Genomic DNA, 12,613 nt, shown 5'->3' with positions numbered 1-12,613 from the left:
ACATGAAAGACAGCAAAAGATGATTTAGACCTAGAATTAGGAAACCAAAAAGCAAGAACATGCTCAGATTATCTGAAACTGAAAAAACTCAAGAAAATATTCAAGCCGCAAGTTAACAATGTTCAAACATTCTTCAGACAAGATATTGAATGAAGAAGGAGGCACACAGAGTCACTATACAAAAAAGAACCATTTCAGGTGGGAACATATCTTCACGAAACAATCTTTTGAAGGAAGAAGTCCAAGTTGCACTGAAGGTATTAGCCAACAAGAAGCCTTCAGAAATTGAGATGATACCAATTGAAATGTTTCAACAGGCTGATCAAAGTACTGGAAGCACGCTCTTGTCTATGCCAAGCAATTTGGAAGACAGCTACTTGGCCAACTGACTGAAAGAGATTGTATTTGTACCTACTTCAACAATCCTGACTCAACAGAATACTCAAATTATAGAACAGTATCATTAATATCACATGCAAGTAAAGTTTTGCCTCAGAGCATCCAACAGTGGATGTAACAGTACATTGACAAGGAGCTGCCAGAAATTCAGGCCACATTCATTTGATGACATGGGAAAAGATATCATTGCTGTTGTCAGATGGACTTTGAAAGCAAATAATGCCAGAAATATATTTACTATGTTCTATTTACTGTGCAAAAAAATTACTCTGTTGACCCTAATAAACTATGGATATGCTTGAGAAAAATGGGAATTTCAGAATAATTTATGTACTTATGCAGAACATATACTTATGTATATGGATCAAAAGCATTTGCTCAAACAGAACGAGGGAATACTGCATGGCTTAAAGTCAGAAAAGTGTGAGTTAGGGTTGTATCCTCTCACCATACTTATTCAATCTTTATGCTGAGTAAATAATCAGAGAAGCTGGGCTATATGAAGAAGAATGCAGTCTCAGGATTGGAGGAAGGCTGGTAACAAGATTCGATATGCAAGTGACACAACCTTGCTTGCTGAAAACGAGGGGAGCTTGAAGGATTTGCTAATGAAAATCAAGGATTACAGCCTGTGGTATGGATTCCCACTCAATGCAAAGAAAACAAAAATTCTCACAAGTGGACCAGCAGGTAACATCATAATAAACGGGGGAAAATTGAAGCTGTCAAGGATTTTATCCTGCTGGATCCACAATCAGTGCTCATAGAAGCAGCAGTCAAAAGAATAAAAGATGCATTGCGTTGTGCATATGTGCTTGCACAAGACCTCTTTAGAGTATTGAAAACCAAGAATGTTACTGTGAGAAATAAGGTTTGTCTGACTCAAGTCATAGTATTTTTAATTGCCTCATGTGCATATGAAAGTTGAACTATGAATAAAGAAGTTGGAAAGAGAATCTCTGCTTTTCATTCATGGTCCCGGGGAAGAATGTTGAAAGTAACATTGGCTGCCAAATGAACAAACAAATCTGTTCTGTAAAAAATACATCCAGAATGATCCTTAGAAGGAAGAATGGTTAGATGTCATTTCATGTACACTGGACATGTTATCAGGAGAGGCCAATTCCTAGAAAATGACATTGTGCTTGATAACGTAGAGGAGCAGTGAAAAAGAGGAAGGCCGGAGATGACGTGGATTGATACAGTGGCTGCCACATTGGCTCAAGTATAAAAACAGTTGTGAGGAGTACACAGAACGGGTGTGTGTGTGTTTCCTTTTTATCTTAAACAGATCAGAATTCGCAATGTTAGGGCCCTTACCCTGTAGTAGACGTATGACTGATCTAGTGCAATAGGTTTTGATTCAAATCATCTCTTACAGCTGCTTGAAAAGGACTTCCTCATCACCAACCTCCTGAAGCTTGTGGTGAAAACACTGTGTGATCCCACAAGCATGGGCTTCAATGTGGGAGATGTTCAGGTCATGAATCGTCTTCCCGGTGTGTGTGTGAACCTGATGTCAGCACTGAAGAAGCTGCCCTATGAAGAAATCCTGAAGACATACCTTCAGGAACAAATACCCGTGCAGAGGTAGGCATGATGCTGTTTGTTAGCTTGTGTGCCCTAGCTTAGAACTCAAAAACTCACTGTCATCGATCGAGGCAATACCAACTCAAAGTGACCCTACAGGACAGCGTAGAGGTGTTGGGGGTTTCTGAGAGCAACACATTAAGGGAATAGAAATTGTATCCTGTGGTACTTTCTAGAGCAAACATGTAATAACAAAACAAAAAAAAAAAGAGTTGAATAAGAGACATCACTTGTTTGAAGATCTCATATTTCACAAAAGCCCTTCCTGCATCCTTGTGGTGTAATTGGTTACACATTAGGCTGCTAATCACAAGGTCAGCAGTTTGAATTCACTAGTCACTCCATGGGAGGAAGATGAGGCTGTCTGTTCCTGTAAAGAGTTACAGCCTTGGCAACCTTAAGAAAGAGTTCTATCTTAATGTGTTGCTGTGAGTTGGGACCAACTTGTTGGCAGTGGGTAAGTTTGGGTTTCTTGTACTTTAGGACAGTCCAGAGTCTGTGTGGTTTGCTTCATGTGCTTTCCATAGCTAAGTTAGAAGCTTGCATCTTTCTTGGTACTGGCTTTTGTTTGTTGTCCAAGATTACACTAGTGAGTTTGAGTCCCTGGTCATTAGTAACTGGTGTTTATCATAAACAATGTATACAGTTTTAGTAATTTAATGACATCAGACCTGACACAGCTTTCATTTTGTTTCTCTGACATGTCCAGCCTTGAAGACCTTTTTGCTGTTGACCTGTATGACCGTAATGCTCCTGTGGACAGGACCAGGCTGACTTCTTTGGTGTCAGCATGTAAACACCTTAATAAAGCTGGGTTCTTGCATGCTATATTACCAGCACAGGTAAACCTTCATAACTCATTTTGTTTGACAGGTTTTTTACCTTTACGGTACTATTTAATCTATTCATGAAGGACATTAAACATTTCTGTAAAGGGCATGCTGACATGGGAATTACAGACAAGCTTGCTCCAGTTAGGTGTTATCTGGAATATAAATATGAAAAATTTTAAATATATAAGATGAACATGTGAGTATTTCTAGGACAATCTAGAACTTGAGAGGTTAATTGCTACTGCATCTTTGTGGCCACAGAAACCAAGCAAAACTCACTGCCATCCAGTTGATTCCAACTCATAAAGATACCATCGGACAGAGTAGACCTGCCCTGTGGGTTTCTGAGACTGTCAGTCTTACAGGAGGAGAAAGCTGCATCTTTCTTCTGCAGAGTTGTTGGTGGCTTTGAACTGTAGACTTTGTGGTTGGCAGCCCAGTATATAATTTAATATGCCAGCAGGGCTCCTATCGTCTTTGTGGCTAACCTAAATGAAAAAATGTAGGGTAGAAAGTAAAGTTAATTTTCTTCTAAGTTTATACTTTGTGATGTTACATAGTCTTTCATTGCCTTTGATGCTGCCCTATAGGACAGGGTAGCACTCCCCCTGTGGGTTTTTTTTTAACTAATGAAAATTGTGAAATTATTTTTTTTCTGTAAAATATCTTTTGTTGGACACTTCAGTGTTGGCTTTATTTTAGTCTGCAGATCTACATTATTCTATTGGCCCCAAACTTCTTTCTATGGTTTATAAAGACCTCACACCTGGAGAAGGTCAGTGCCCTCCTGCACTAGACATCAGCTGTAAGCGGTTGGCCAGTGGACTCCTGGAGCTGGCCTTTACTTTTGGAGGACCGGTAGGAAGCGCATCTGCTTGATGCACTGCCCTGGGGAGGTGGTGGGGACTCACTCACAAGTTTGATACTGTCTTAGCGCTACAAGTATTGTTTATGATTTATATGAGTGGATGGGACTTTCTCTCTAAAAGTTTTTTTTTTTTTTTACTTTTTAAAAGAAAAATGTAACAACATTCTTTGTCTATCACTTTTTATTTCCAAAGGGTTTTTACACAGAGGCCATTTTGTGAACGTAGAGGTGAACATTGTCAACAAGTGGCCTCTCCCTCTCTACTGTTGCAGTTTTTGCGGTGAATGGTTTGGGAGAACCTCTAGAAATGATTCCAAAAGCCCCAAATGCCACACAAATATTTTGATTGTTTTTCCCATAATTAACCTTTCAAAAAACTTAAAAAAAAACAACTGGACGATCCTTCTGAAACAACCACCATCATCACCATCTTCTGGAATTTAGGAGAAACAGATATGGAAAGTTTTCTGTACCAAAAGGAAACCTAGTAATTTAAGGCTAGTTACAATGCATGCAATTTGTCAGTACCCTTTAGTTTTAACATGCACCCAGACCTTCACCTCTCAGACTCTCTTTCGATCTTATTGCATGATATTGCAACTTCAAAGTTAGTAGCTCCTTAGGAAACCTTTCTGTGACATGTTCAAATGTGTGTTCTTGTCATCTCTCCTTCCCTTTGCTTTTCAGTGTGAGCAGCTGGTGGGCCTCCTCCTGAGCACACCAGTATTGTCCATGCCTTCCTCGGGTCGGTTACAGAAAAGCATAGTCAGCTTCTCCCAGGGAGAGTATTTTTATAGCTTATTCTCAGAAATCATCAACACTGAATTGCTGAAAAATGTGGATATGGCTGTGACGGAACTCATGAATTCATCTGAGGAGAATCCCAAAATGGTACTTAAGTTTTCCTTTAAGTAAATCTTTTCTCATATAATGTGCTTTTCAAAGGATTGATGTGTACCTGAATATTTCATTAGAACCCAAACATCTCATTCTGGAAAGTTGAAGTCTTTATCAAGAGTTCAGGTATGTTAGCAGATGTTAAAGCATTGGTTGTTTTCATTCCCTCATGCCCGCTAAGTCTCCAGCCCTGACTTTCTGTGGCAACGCTGTGCAGGTCCTGGATTTTCCCAGGACTTGCCATGAGGTCTCATAGACCTGTCGTCACATTCCCACTTACATGCACACCCCTGTACAAGGAGACTGACTGCCCCTGTGCCCCACATGTTGAACCTTTGAGGTAAGCACTTGGTAGATAGGTAGTTGCCTTTAGTTTGCTCAATTGGTAGTATTGGGGAATTTAATCTGCTTTGTAGGCAGACACTTCCACAACTTTAAAGGAGCGTAAAATATTCCAACTAAAAGTTGGCTGTTGTAGACCAATATCTTTTGATACATTGCACTTGCAATTTGTAAATTTTTAAAGTTAGCAATAAAATTATAGTAGACCCTTGACTCACAGAGGATTTAGCACGTTGAACTTTTGCAGTACAGTGATAACTCAGTCATTGAATTAAATATGCTCCAAATTCATGTTTGAACACAAAAAAGTTGGAGAACTGGACATATTTTCCCATAAGAAATAATGAAAAACCAACTAATTGGTTCTGGGGCCCCAAAATTACACATATAAATTCCATTTTTCCAAGACTTCAAATCACTGTGGAGTCTTTTAGCCTTCTCTCATGTCACTGTCTTGAATGTGGTATTGCACCAAGGTGTTCCTGATTTATTCAACGTCTTCAATGGTCTGGGTTCTTTGCTTTGTAGTTAATGATTTCACACCTTTTGCTACATTAGTTGCTTTAATCACATTTTTTTGTTTTAGTGGATAAGGCATTTATTTAATGAGATGAATGTAATAAACAGGCAAATGTCTATGCAGATAACATCGTCACAACCTTAGAGCACAACCTGATGCCACACAGTGAACTCAACTACCTTCATGTTGGTCAATAATGTCATACAAATCCAATAATGTCATACAAATCAATGTGTTGATGATAAAGAAAACTGCAAACTGAACCCAAGGCCACTTAATCTTAAGGGTCACAACAACAAAGAAATCCTCGGAATGCAGGTCAAGGCAGGAGGTTGCAGCTGGCCAGCTTGGAGACCGTGAGCCTGGTTCTCAATTAAGCAAACTATGTCAAAATTTGCGGAAACAGATAAAATAAGTTTCTTCTCTGAATTATTTGATAAACACCATTCTGTGACCATAAAATAAAAATATTTATTGAATGCACGGTGAAAAGAAATAATCTTTGAAACAAATCCTTGTAATAGAATCCTTACTGGTTCACATTAAAAATTCTATTTCTCAAGTATAAGCATGACTCAGTGTTTGCTAAGAATCACATTTAGACAATAGGACTTTCCACATATATTAACAATTCAAGAGGAAAAACAAAAACTCCTTTCAGTTCTACTTTAGTACCAAATTAAACAGAGCAACTTAAAGTGGGGTTGGTCCAGTTCTAGAAGCACTTCCCAAAGCTTTGCTACCATACGTTTGGAGAAGAAAGTGGACACTCAGCCCATGACATGATGGTTGCAGTAAGGTTCTTCCTCCTCGGCAAAGTTACATGCTTGCCTATTTCAGCAGGTGCTTCAGCTGGTCCTGGAGATCTATGACTGCTCGACATTCTTCTGAATAGCTTCTTGCTGGTACTAAAGATGTGTCGTTATTATTGCTATTTTCATTAAACTATCTTCTGAGTGCAAGATAGCATCCTCCTGTAGTACCATGTTTCGTGCTGCCTGACCTAGCAGCTTAGCCTCACTTGGTGGTCCACGTGGAGAGAGAGAGGGGAAGGCAGGAGAGAGGGGAAGGGGAAGGAGGACAGGGAGAGAAGGGGGAGCCGATGAGAGAGCTCTTTATAGCTAACCAAGGCTTACATATCTTTCTTTAGTCACATTTTTTAAAAGGTTGAGAGTGCCAACTTAACCATGTTGTATTCAGCCTCCAAATCAGACAAGCGGAGACCTGATTCAAATTTCTTTTTTGTTTGTTTAATCAATCATTTTATTGGGGGTTCTTATGGCTCTTACAGAAATCCATATATCGGGAGAAAGGGGGAACTAATAACAATGATCTACAGATAGCCCCCTCCCAGGGGGACGGAGAACAGAAAAATGGGTGAAGGGAGATAGCGGTTGGTGTAAGGCATGGAAAAAAAAACTATCAAGAGTTCATGATGGAAGGTGGGGGAGGGGGAAAATAAGCTGATACCAAGGTCTCAAGTAGAGCCCTTGTGCTTGACACAATGGATGGATGGATTGTGATGAGCTGTAAGAACCCACAATAAAATGATTTAAAAACAAACAAACAAAAGTAACCAATCCATATATCACTTGTATCAAGCACATTTGTACATATGTTGCTGTGATCATTTTCAAAACATTTTTTTTCTATTTGAGCCCTTGTTATCAGCTCATTTTCCCCCCTTCCCCACCCTCCCTCCCTCATCAACCCTTGATAATTCATTAATTTTTTTTCCATGTCTTACACCAACTGCTGTCTCCCTTCACCCACTGTTGTCCATCCCCCTGGGAGTGGGTTATAGATAGATCATTGTGATTGGTTCCCCTTTTCTTCCCCGCACCTTCCTTTTCCCCTCCTGGTATCGCTACTCTCGTGATTGCCCTGAGGGGGTTATCTGAGCTCCTCTTTTTTCATACCCTCCCCAATCAAAATTTTAATGATTTTTTTCATTAACGCTGTCAGGATTCTCACAGTTTTCCTCTTAGCTTTACTGTTGTTTTCATTAACTTTAACCATACCAAGAGGTAACATATGAGCAAGAACTGAAGGTACCGAAAAAGAGTTTAAGCAGCACTGTAGGCATTACTCCAAAAGAGGATTCGAAAAGTGATGGAATACCAACTGAACTGTTTCAGTAGGTTGAGGAAGCACTGAAAATACTCCTTTGTCTATGCCAAGAAATTTGGCAGTCAGCTACTAGAAGAGTGCATGCGTGTATCCATTTGAAAGAAAGGTGACCCAACAGAATGCTGGAATTATAGAACAATAGTTGATAACACAGGCAAGTCAGGTTTTTTTGAAGATCATCTAACATTGGTTGCAGCAGTACATTGAAAGGGAGTTGCCAGAGGTTCAGGCTGATTCAGAAAAGGGCAAGGAACAAGGGACATTATTGCTAATGCCACATGGATCTTGGCTGAAAGCAAAGAAAATCACCAGAAAGATTTTACTTTGTTTCACTGACTATGCAAATGTATCCAACTGTGTGGATCGCAACAAACTTGAGAAGAATGGGAATTCCAGAACACTTCATTGTGCCCATGTAACACTTATACGTGCATCTAAGCCAGCTGTATTCAATCTATGAGTTGCGACCCCTTTGGGGGCCGAACGACCCTTTCACAGGGGTCTCCCGATTCATAACAGTAGCAAAATTACAGTTATGAAGTAGCAACGAAAATAATTTTATGGTTGAGGTCACCACAACATGAGAAACTGTATTAAAGGGTCGTGACATTAGGAAGGTTGGGAACCACTGATCTAAGGCATGGTATTTTCCGTCACCTCATAAGCAGTGAAAGTCGGACATTGCTTAGGGAAGATGGAAGAAAAATGGATACATTTGAACTATGGTGATGGTAAAGACTATTGAACGTACATGGACTATCAAGAGAACAAACAAAATTTTCTTGGAAGAAGTACAGCCAGAATGCTTCCTAGAGGCAAGCATGGTGGAACTTCCTCTCAGGTCTTTGGGCATGTTATCCGTAGAGACTAGTCCTTGGAGAAGGGCATCATGCTTGGTAAAGTGGAGTGGCCGTGAAAAAGAGCAAGGCCCTTAATGAGATGGATTGACATAGCGGCTGCAACAAGGGACTCAAACATGAGAACAATTGTGAGGCTGGCTCAGGACGGTGTGGCGGTTTGCGTTGTTGTCCCCAGGGTCGTTCTGACACTATGAGCCAGAACCAGCTTGCCCGCATCTGACAGCATCAGCGATCTTTCGCCAGGCAGATGAGCCTGCTGCAACTCACTGTGAAGGGAGGGGGGGTGGGCGCCTCCCAGAGGCAGAGGTCAGAGATTGCTAAAATGTGAATCTGAAAAGATGATGATCTTAGAGAAGACAATGCAACCATGAAACAGTTACCTAGAGAAAACAACATTGGAGAACAAAACAGAGCTCTTGGAAATTCAGCTTAGGTTTCAGAAATTAAGATGAATGAGTTTGAAGGTTGAAATGGAGGAACTGTCACAGAGGGTAGTGTGAAAATGAGAAAGAAGAGCTGAGGACACTTGGGATCACAGTCTGAAAGGCGTAGCTCGGCAATGCTATTCAGAACCAAGTGTTGCTGTGAGGTTTCTGGAGGAAAGGACCCTGTGGACACAACTTTTCCTGGAATATATTTCAAAACCCTGCTGGTTCTTCAAGAGGAAATACCAAGAAAGTTCCCACAGGAGAAACACTAGTTACTTCTCAGACGTGTCTTTTCAGCAGCACTGTGGCCGCACAAGACCAGGAATTGAAACCTCAAAGGACAGTTTCCCAGCTGGAGTTCTAAATCAAGCTGGTTATCCGTGAGGTGTGAAAGGGGACTAAATGTGTTTTCAGTTATGTCAACAAACAAACCAGCCAGATTGTCTCTTCTGCACTTTTTAATAGGAAGCAACTAGAGAGAGGATTTCATAAAAATAAGGCAGAAAATCTAAGAAAGACATTAGACCCAGGAAATAAGGGCTCCAATGAGAGATGTGAAGGAGTATCTGAAAAATGATGGTGTGTGTGTGTGTGTGTGTGTGTCCGTGTGTACGCCAACACATGTACATGTGGTTGATAGTGTGTCTCTAGGAATTTTAAAAGGTTAGTCCTCTGAGGAGACTGATAGATTGCCTTTCTGATGTGTTTAGAGGACTTGAGGAAATTGAATTTAAATTTAGGAGTGTTTAATAACAAAGAATGATAGTCACTCCAAAACAGCAAAGTGAGTATACAAATACAAGGGATCTTGAAAATGTTTGCAGAAATGTTTCTTATCTTTGAATTCCCCATTTCTGCAAACTTTCTGAAGCCTCTCCCACTATCTTCAGGGAGAGCAATACAAAGGAAAGGCAAGGCCTTGGTTGTGCACGTGAACCATCTATGAATAGTGTTTACAGAGTCAGCATGAAGGAAATATCGACTATCTTGCCAAACTTAGAGTATAATTATCAAGATGGTGGGACAGGACACGTGTGTGTATTTGAATGCCTGTGCTTTGCTCACATGAGTGTGAGCATGTGTGCTTGTATGGTGGTGGTGGCCAACGACAGACTAAGCTCTCATCTTCCAGATGGAGTCCAATCAAGAATGCCGCAAACCACGTACTAACAATATGAGTATGTTCATGAGAAAGCACCCCAAAAGCAGCTGAAGGACTTGTCTGTTGACCGACCACAGGAAACGCGGTGGGGTGGAAGGAAGACAAGGGACAGCTGTTATTAAAAATCTATCTGTGGATTTCTATGATTAGGTTAAGGTGACCAGATTTTAACATTGGTAAAGTGGGACACCATTAATAAAAATCATCTCCTGGTGAAATAGCCACATGGCAGCTGAAAACCATATACCCTAGCTTGTTGTGCATTCTTTCAAAAAATCGGGACTTTTTAAAAATGCGGCGGGACGTGGGAAAAATTATTAAAAATTGGGACGTCTGGTCACCTTAGATTAGGCTCATGTATACCTTGATCACACATAAAAGGGGGAAAATGCTAGAAAATTAACAAACTTACCCCAAACCTAGAACTTTGTCATTTGACTTAGTGTTCAAGTATTGCCTATACTGCAAGGGTTGTGACAAGTCATTCATGGGTCCGCTTGGCTCTCCAACCTCCCATATGTGGTGTGTTGAAACCTTAGTTTCTGATGGATGTTCCCCAGAAACTGGTTGCTGATGCTGGTGACCAATGTGCAAATAAATTAAATGCTTGATAAATTAAGTGTTTAATTGAGTGACACTTATTTAGTGTCTGTGTAAATTAGACCATAGTACATAACAACATGCTTTATATGGGAGATTTTCATGTTATAGTGCTGTTCTCAATTTTGAGGAGTTGTGAAGTAGGTAAATGTACTACTGTAGAGTAGATAAACTTAAAAATAAAGAGGGAAGGTCTTACCTTTCCAAGAGTAGCTTTGCAGTGAAAGTAACGTTTGTCCTATAGCTGCCAGTCTCAGGTGTCTGACCTTGTCATCGCAATGAACTTGTTGCAGGTGAGTGCTGTTTTGAATGGCATGTTAGATCAGAGCTTCAAGGACCGAGCCTTCCAGAAACAGCAAGGACTGAAGCTTGTGACCGCCGTTCTACAGAACTGGAAGAAGTGTGCATCATGGTGGGCCTGCGATTCTGCTCCTGAGAGTAAAATTGCCACGCTGGCTTTGTTGGCAAAAATTTTACAGGTATTTTGAGAGATGGTAAAATGCGATCGTATTCTGTTGCTTTGGATTCTGTAATGCCTGTCTTTGAAAAATTGTTTGATGTTGCTCCAAGAGTTCATTGGTGTGATGATCATTTATTTTAGAAGAATTGATACTATACTAGTTCCAAGAAGTTGAAGATTAAACACGTTCTAAATGTTCAACACTTTCAAGATGCTATTTTTCCCATTGAGTCGAGTCTCTTGGGGGCCTGGGCTCTGCGATCACTGCAAAATATCACAGAAACTCACGAAATTTTAAGAGAATGCCTTACCTGGTTGTCGATGCTGTTAAACCCCAAATCTGAGCGTCTGGCAGAGGTGAGGCAAATGCACGGTCCAGAACCAGAAGCCCAAAGGTCTGAAAGTCAAAACAGGTCTTCTTGCTTCTACCAGAGCTCAGTCAGGACACTGAGGTCACCAAAGGGGGCAGCTCAGATGGAGATGTGGCTTTTCATTTCAGTTGATCCTACCCCAGGAAAAACAAGATGCTGGCTTCATCACACCTGCCATAAAAGTTGGGTCTAAGCTGCATCCCAGGCTAATCTAGTAACAGAACTCGCAGCAAAGTTGGAGGGGAGTCTAAAGATACTTCCCACCCTAATCCTTTAATAGATAACTCTTTCTAAAATGGGGTCCTAACCACAAGCACAGAGGCTATAATCTACAATACATCACAAAATGGATGTGGCAAATGAGAATTTGGCTAGAAGGGCCATACTGCATGATCGACTACATCTTAGTTGGTTTGATAAGTTAAAAAAATATGTTTAATAGATGATTGCTCATTGCCTTAACTTAGTTTTATATTAATATTTTTGTTCTTGCACATTATCATTTATTGTACTTATTTCTTTTACTTTTTTAGTGTAGCTTTACATGCATTGTCTTAATAAGTAATTGAAAAAATATTTTAGAACAAGCATTACTGAAATACAGCTAAAGTCCAGTTCTTAAATTTAATTGTGAAAGTTTTGTTACAAGAAATAGGGGCATATATAGAAATATGACGTTTTCATTTCCCCTCTTTTAGATCGATTCATCTGTATCTTTTAATACAAATCACAGCTCATTCCCTGACGTCTTTAGAACCTATACTAGTTTACTTGCTGATCCAAAGTTGAGTCTACATTTAAAGGTATGTAATGCTAAATTTTCTATTTTATTTTCAGATTGCATTCTCCATTACTTAGCCTTTTTTTTAATGTTTGCATACCTGAGATTATTTTGTTTGGAACATTTAAGATATATATAAAAGCAGGTAGATTAACACAATAAATCCCTCTTGGGTGACTATCTCCAGCCTCAAGAGCTTATTTAATTCTCATCCTTTACCTTGGAGGACTCATCAGACATCATGTTATCTAGTCTGTAGATCCTTTGCATGTTTCTCCACATGATAAGGACATTTCTTTTAAAGTATAATCACAATGCGATTATTATACTCACAGTGGTATCATCTGTCTTGCATATATTTAGGATTTAAAT

General features: G+C 39.9%; 1 protein-coding gene across 1 annotated transcript in view; it reads left to right on the top strand.

Annotated features, from left to right (window-relative positions):
- PRKDC (protein kinase, DNA-activated, catalytic subunit) overlaps positions 1 to 12,613 on the top strand; it is a 217,273-nt gene that overhangs the window by 67,251 nt on the left and 137,409 nt on the right. The window contains exons 32-37 of the mRNA XM_045291676.1: positions 1,781 to 1,989; positions 2,699 to 2,831; positions 3,525 to 3,680; positions 4,378 to 4,581; positions 10,923 to 11,108; positions 12,159 to 12,263. Coding sequence (XP_045147611.1) covers positions 1,781 to 1,989; positions 2,699 to 2,831; positions 3,525 to 3,680; positions 4,378 to 4,581; positions 10,923 to 11,108; positions 12,159 to 12,263 — 993 coding nt within the window. The remainder of the gene's footprint in view (positions 1 to 1,780; positions 1,990 to 2,698; positions 2,832 to 3,524; positions 3,681 to 4,377; positions 4,582 to 10,922; positions 11,109 to 12,158; positions 12,264 to 12,613) is intronic.

This window comes from Echinops telfairi, unplaced genomic scaffold (genome assembly GCF_000313985.2).
Source record: "Echinops telfairi isolate 266 unplaced genomic scaffold, ASM31398v2 ScPeMD7_1;HRSCAF=3_0, whole genome shotgun sequence".
In the NCBI taxonomy this organism is placed as follows: domain Eukaryota; kingdom Metazoa; phylum Chordata; class Mammalia; order Afrosoricida; family Tenrecidae; genus Echinops; species Echinops telfairi.
The sequence above is the reverse complement of the archived record's forward strand: the minus strand, read 5'-3'. Positions and strand labels throughout refer to the sequence as shown.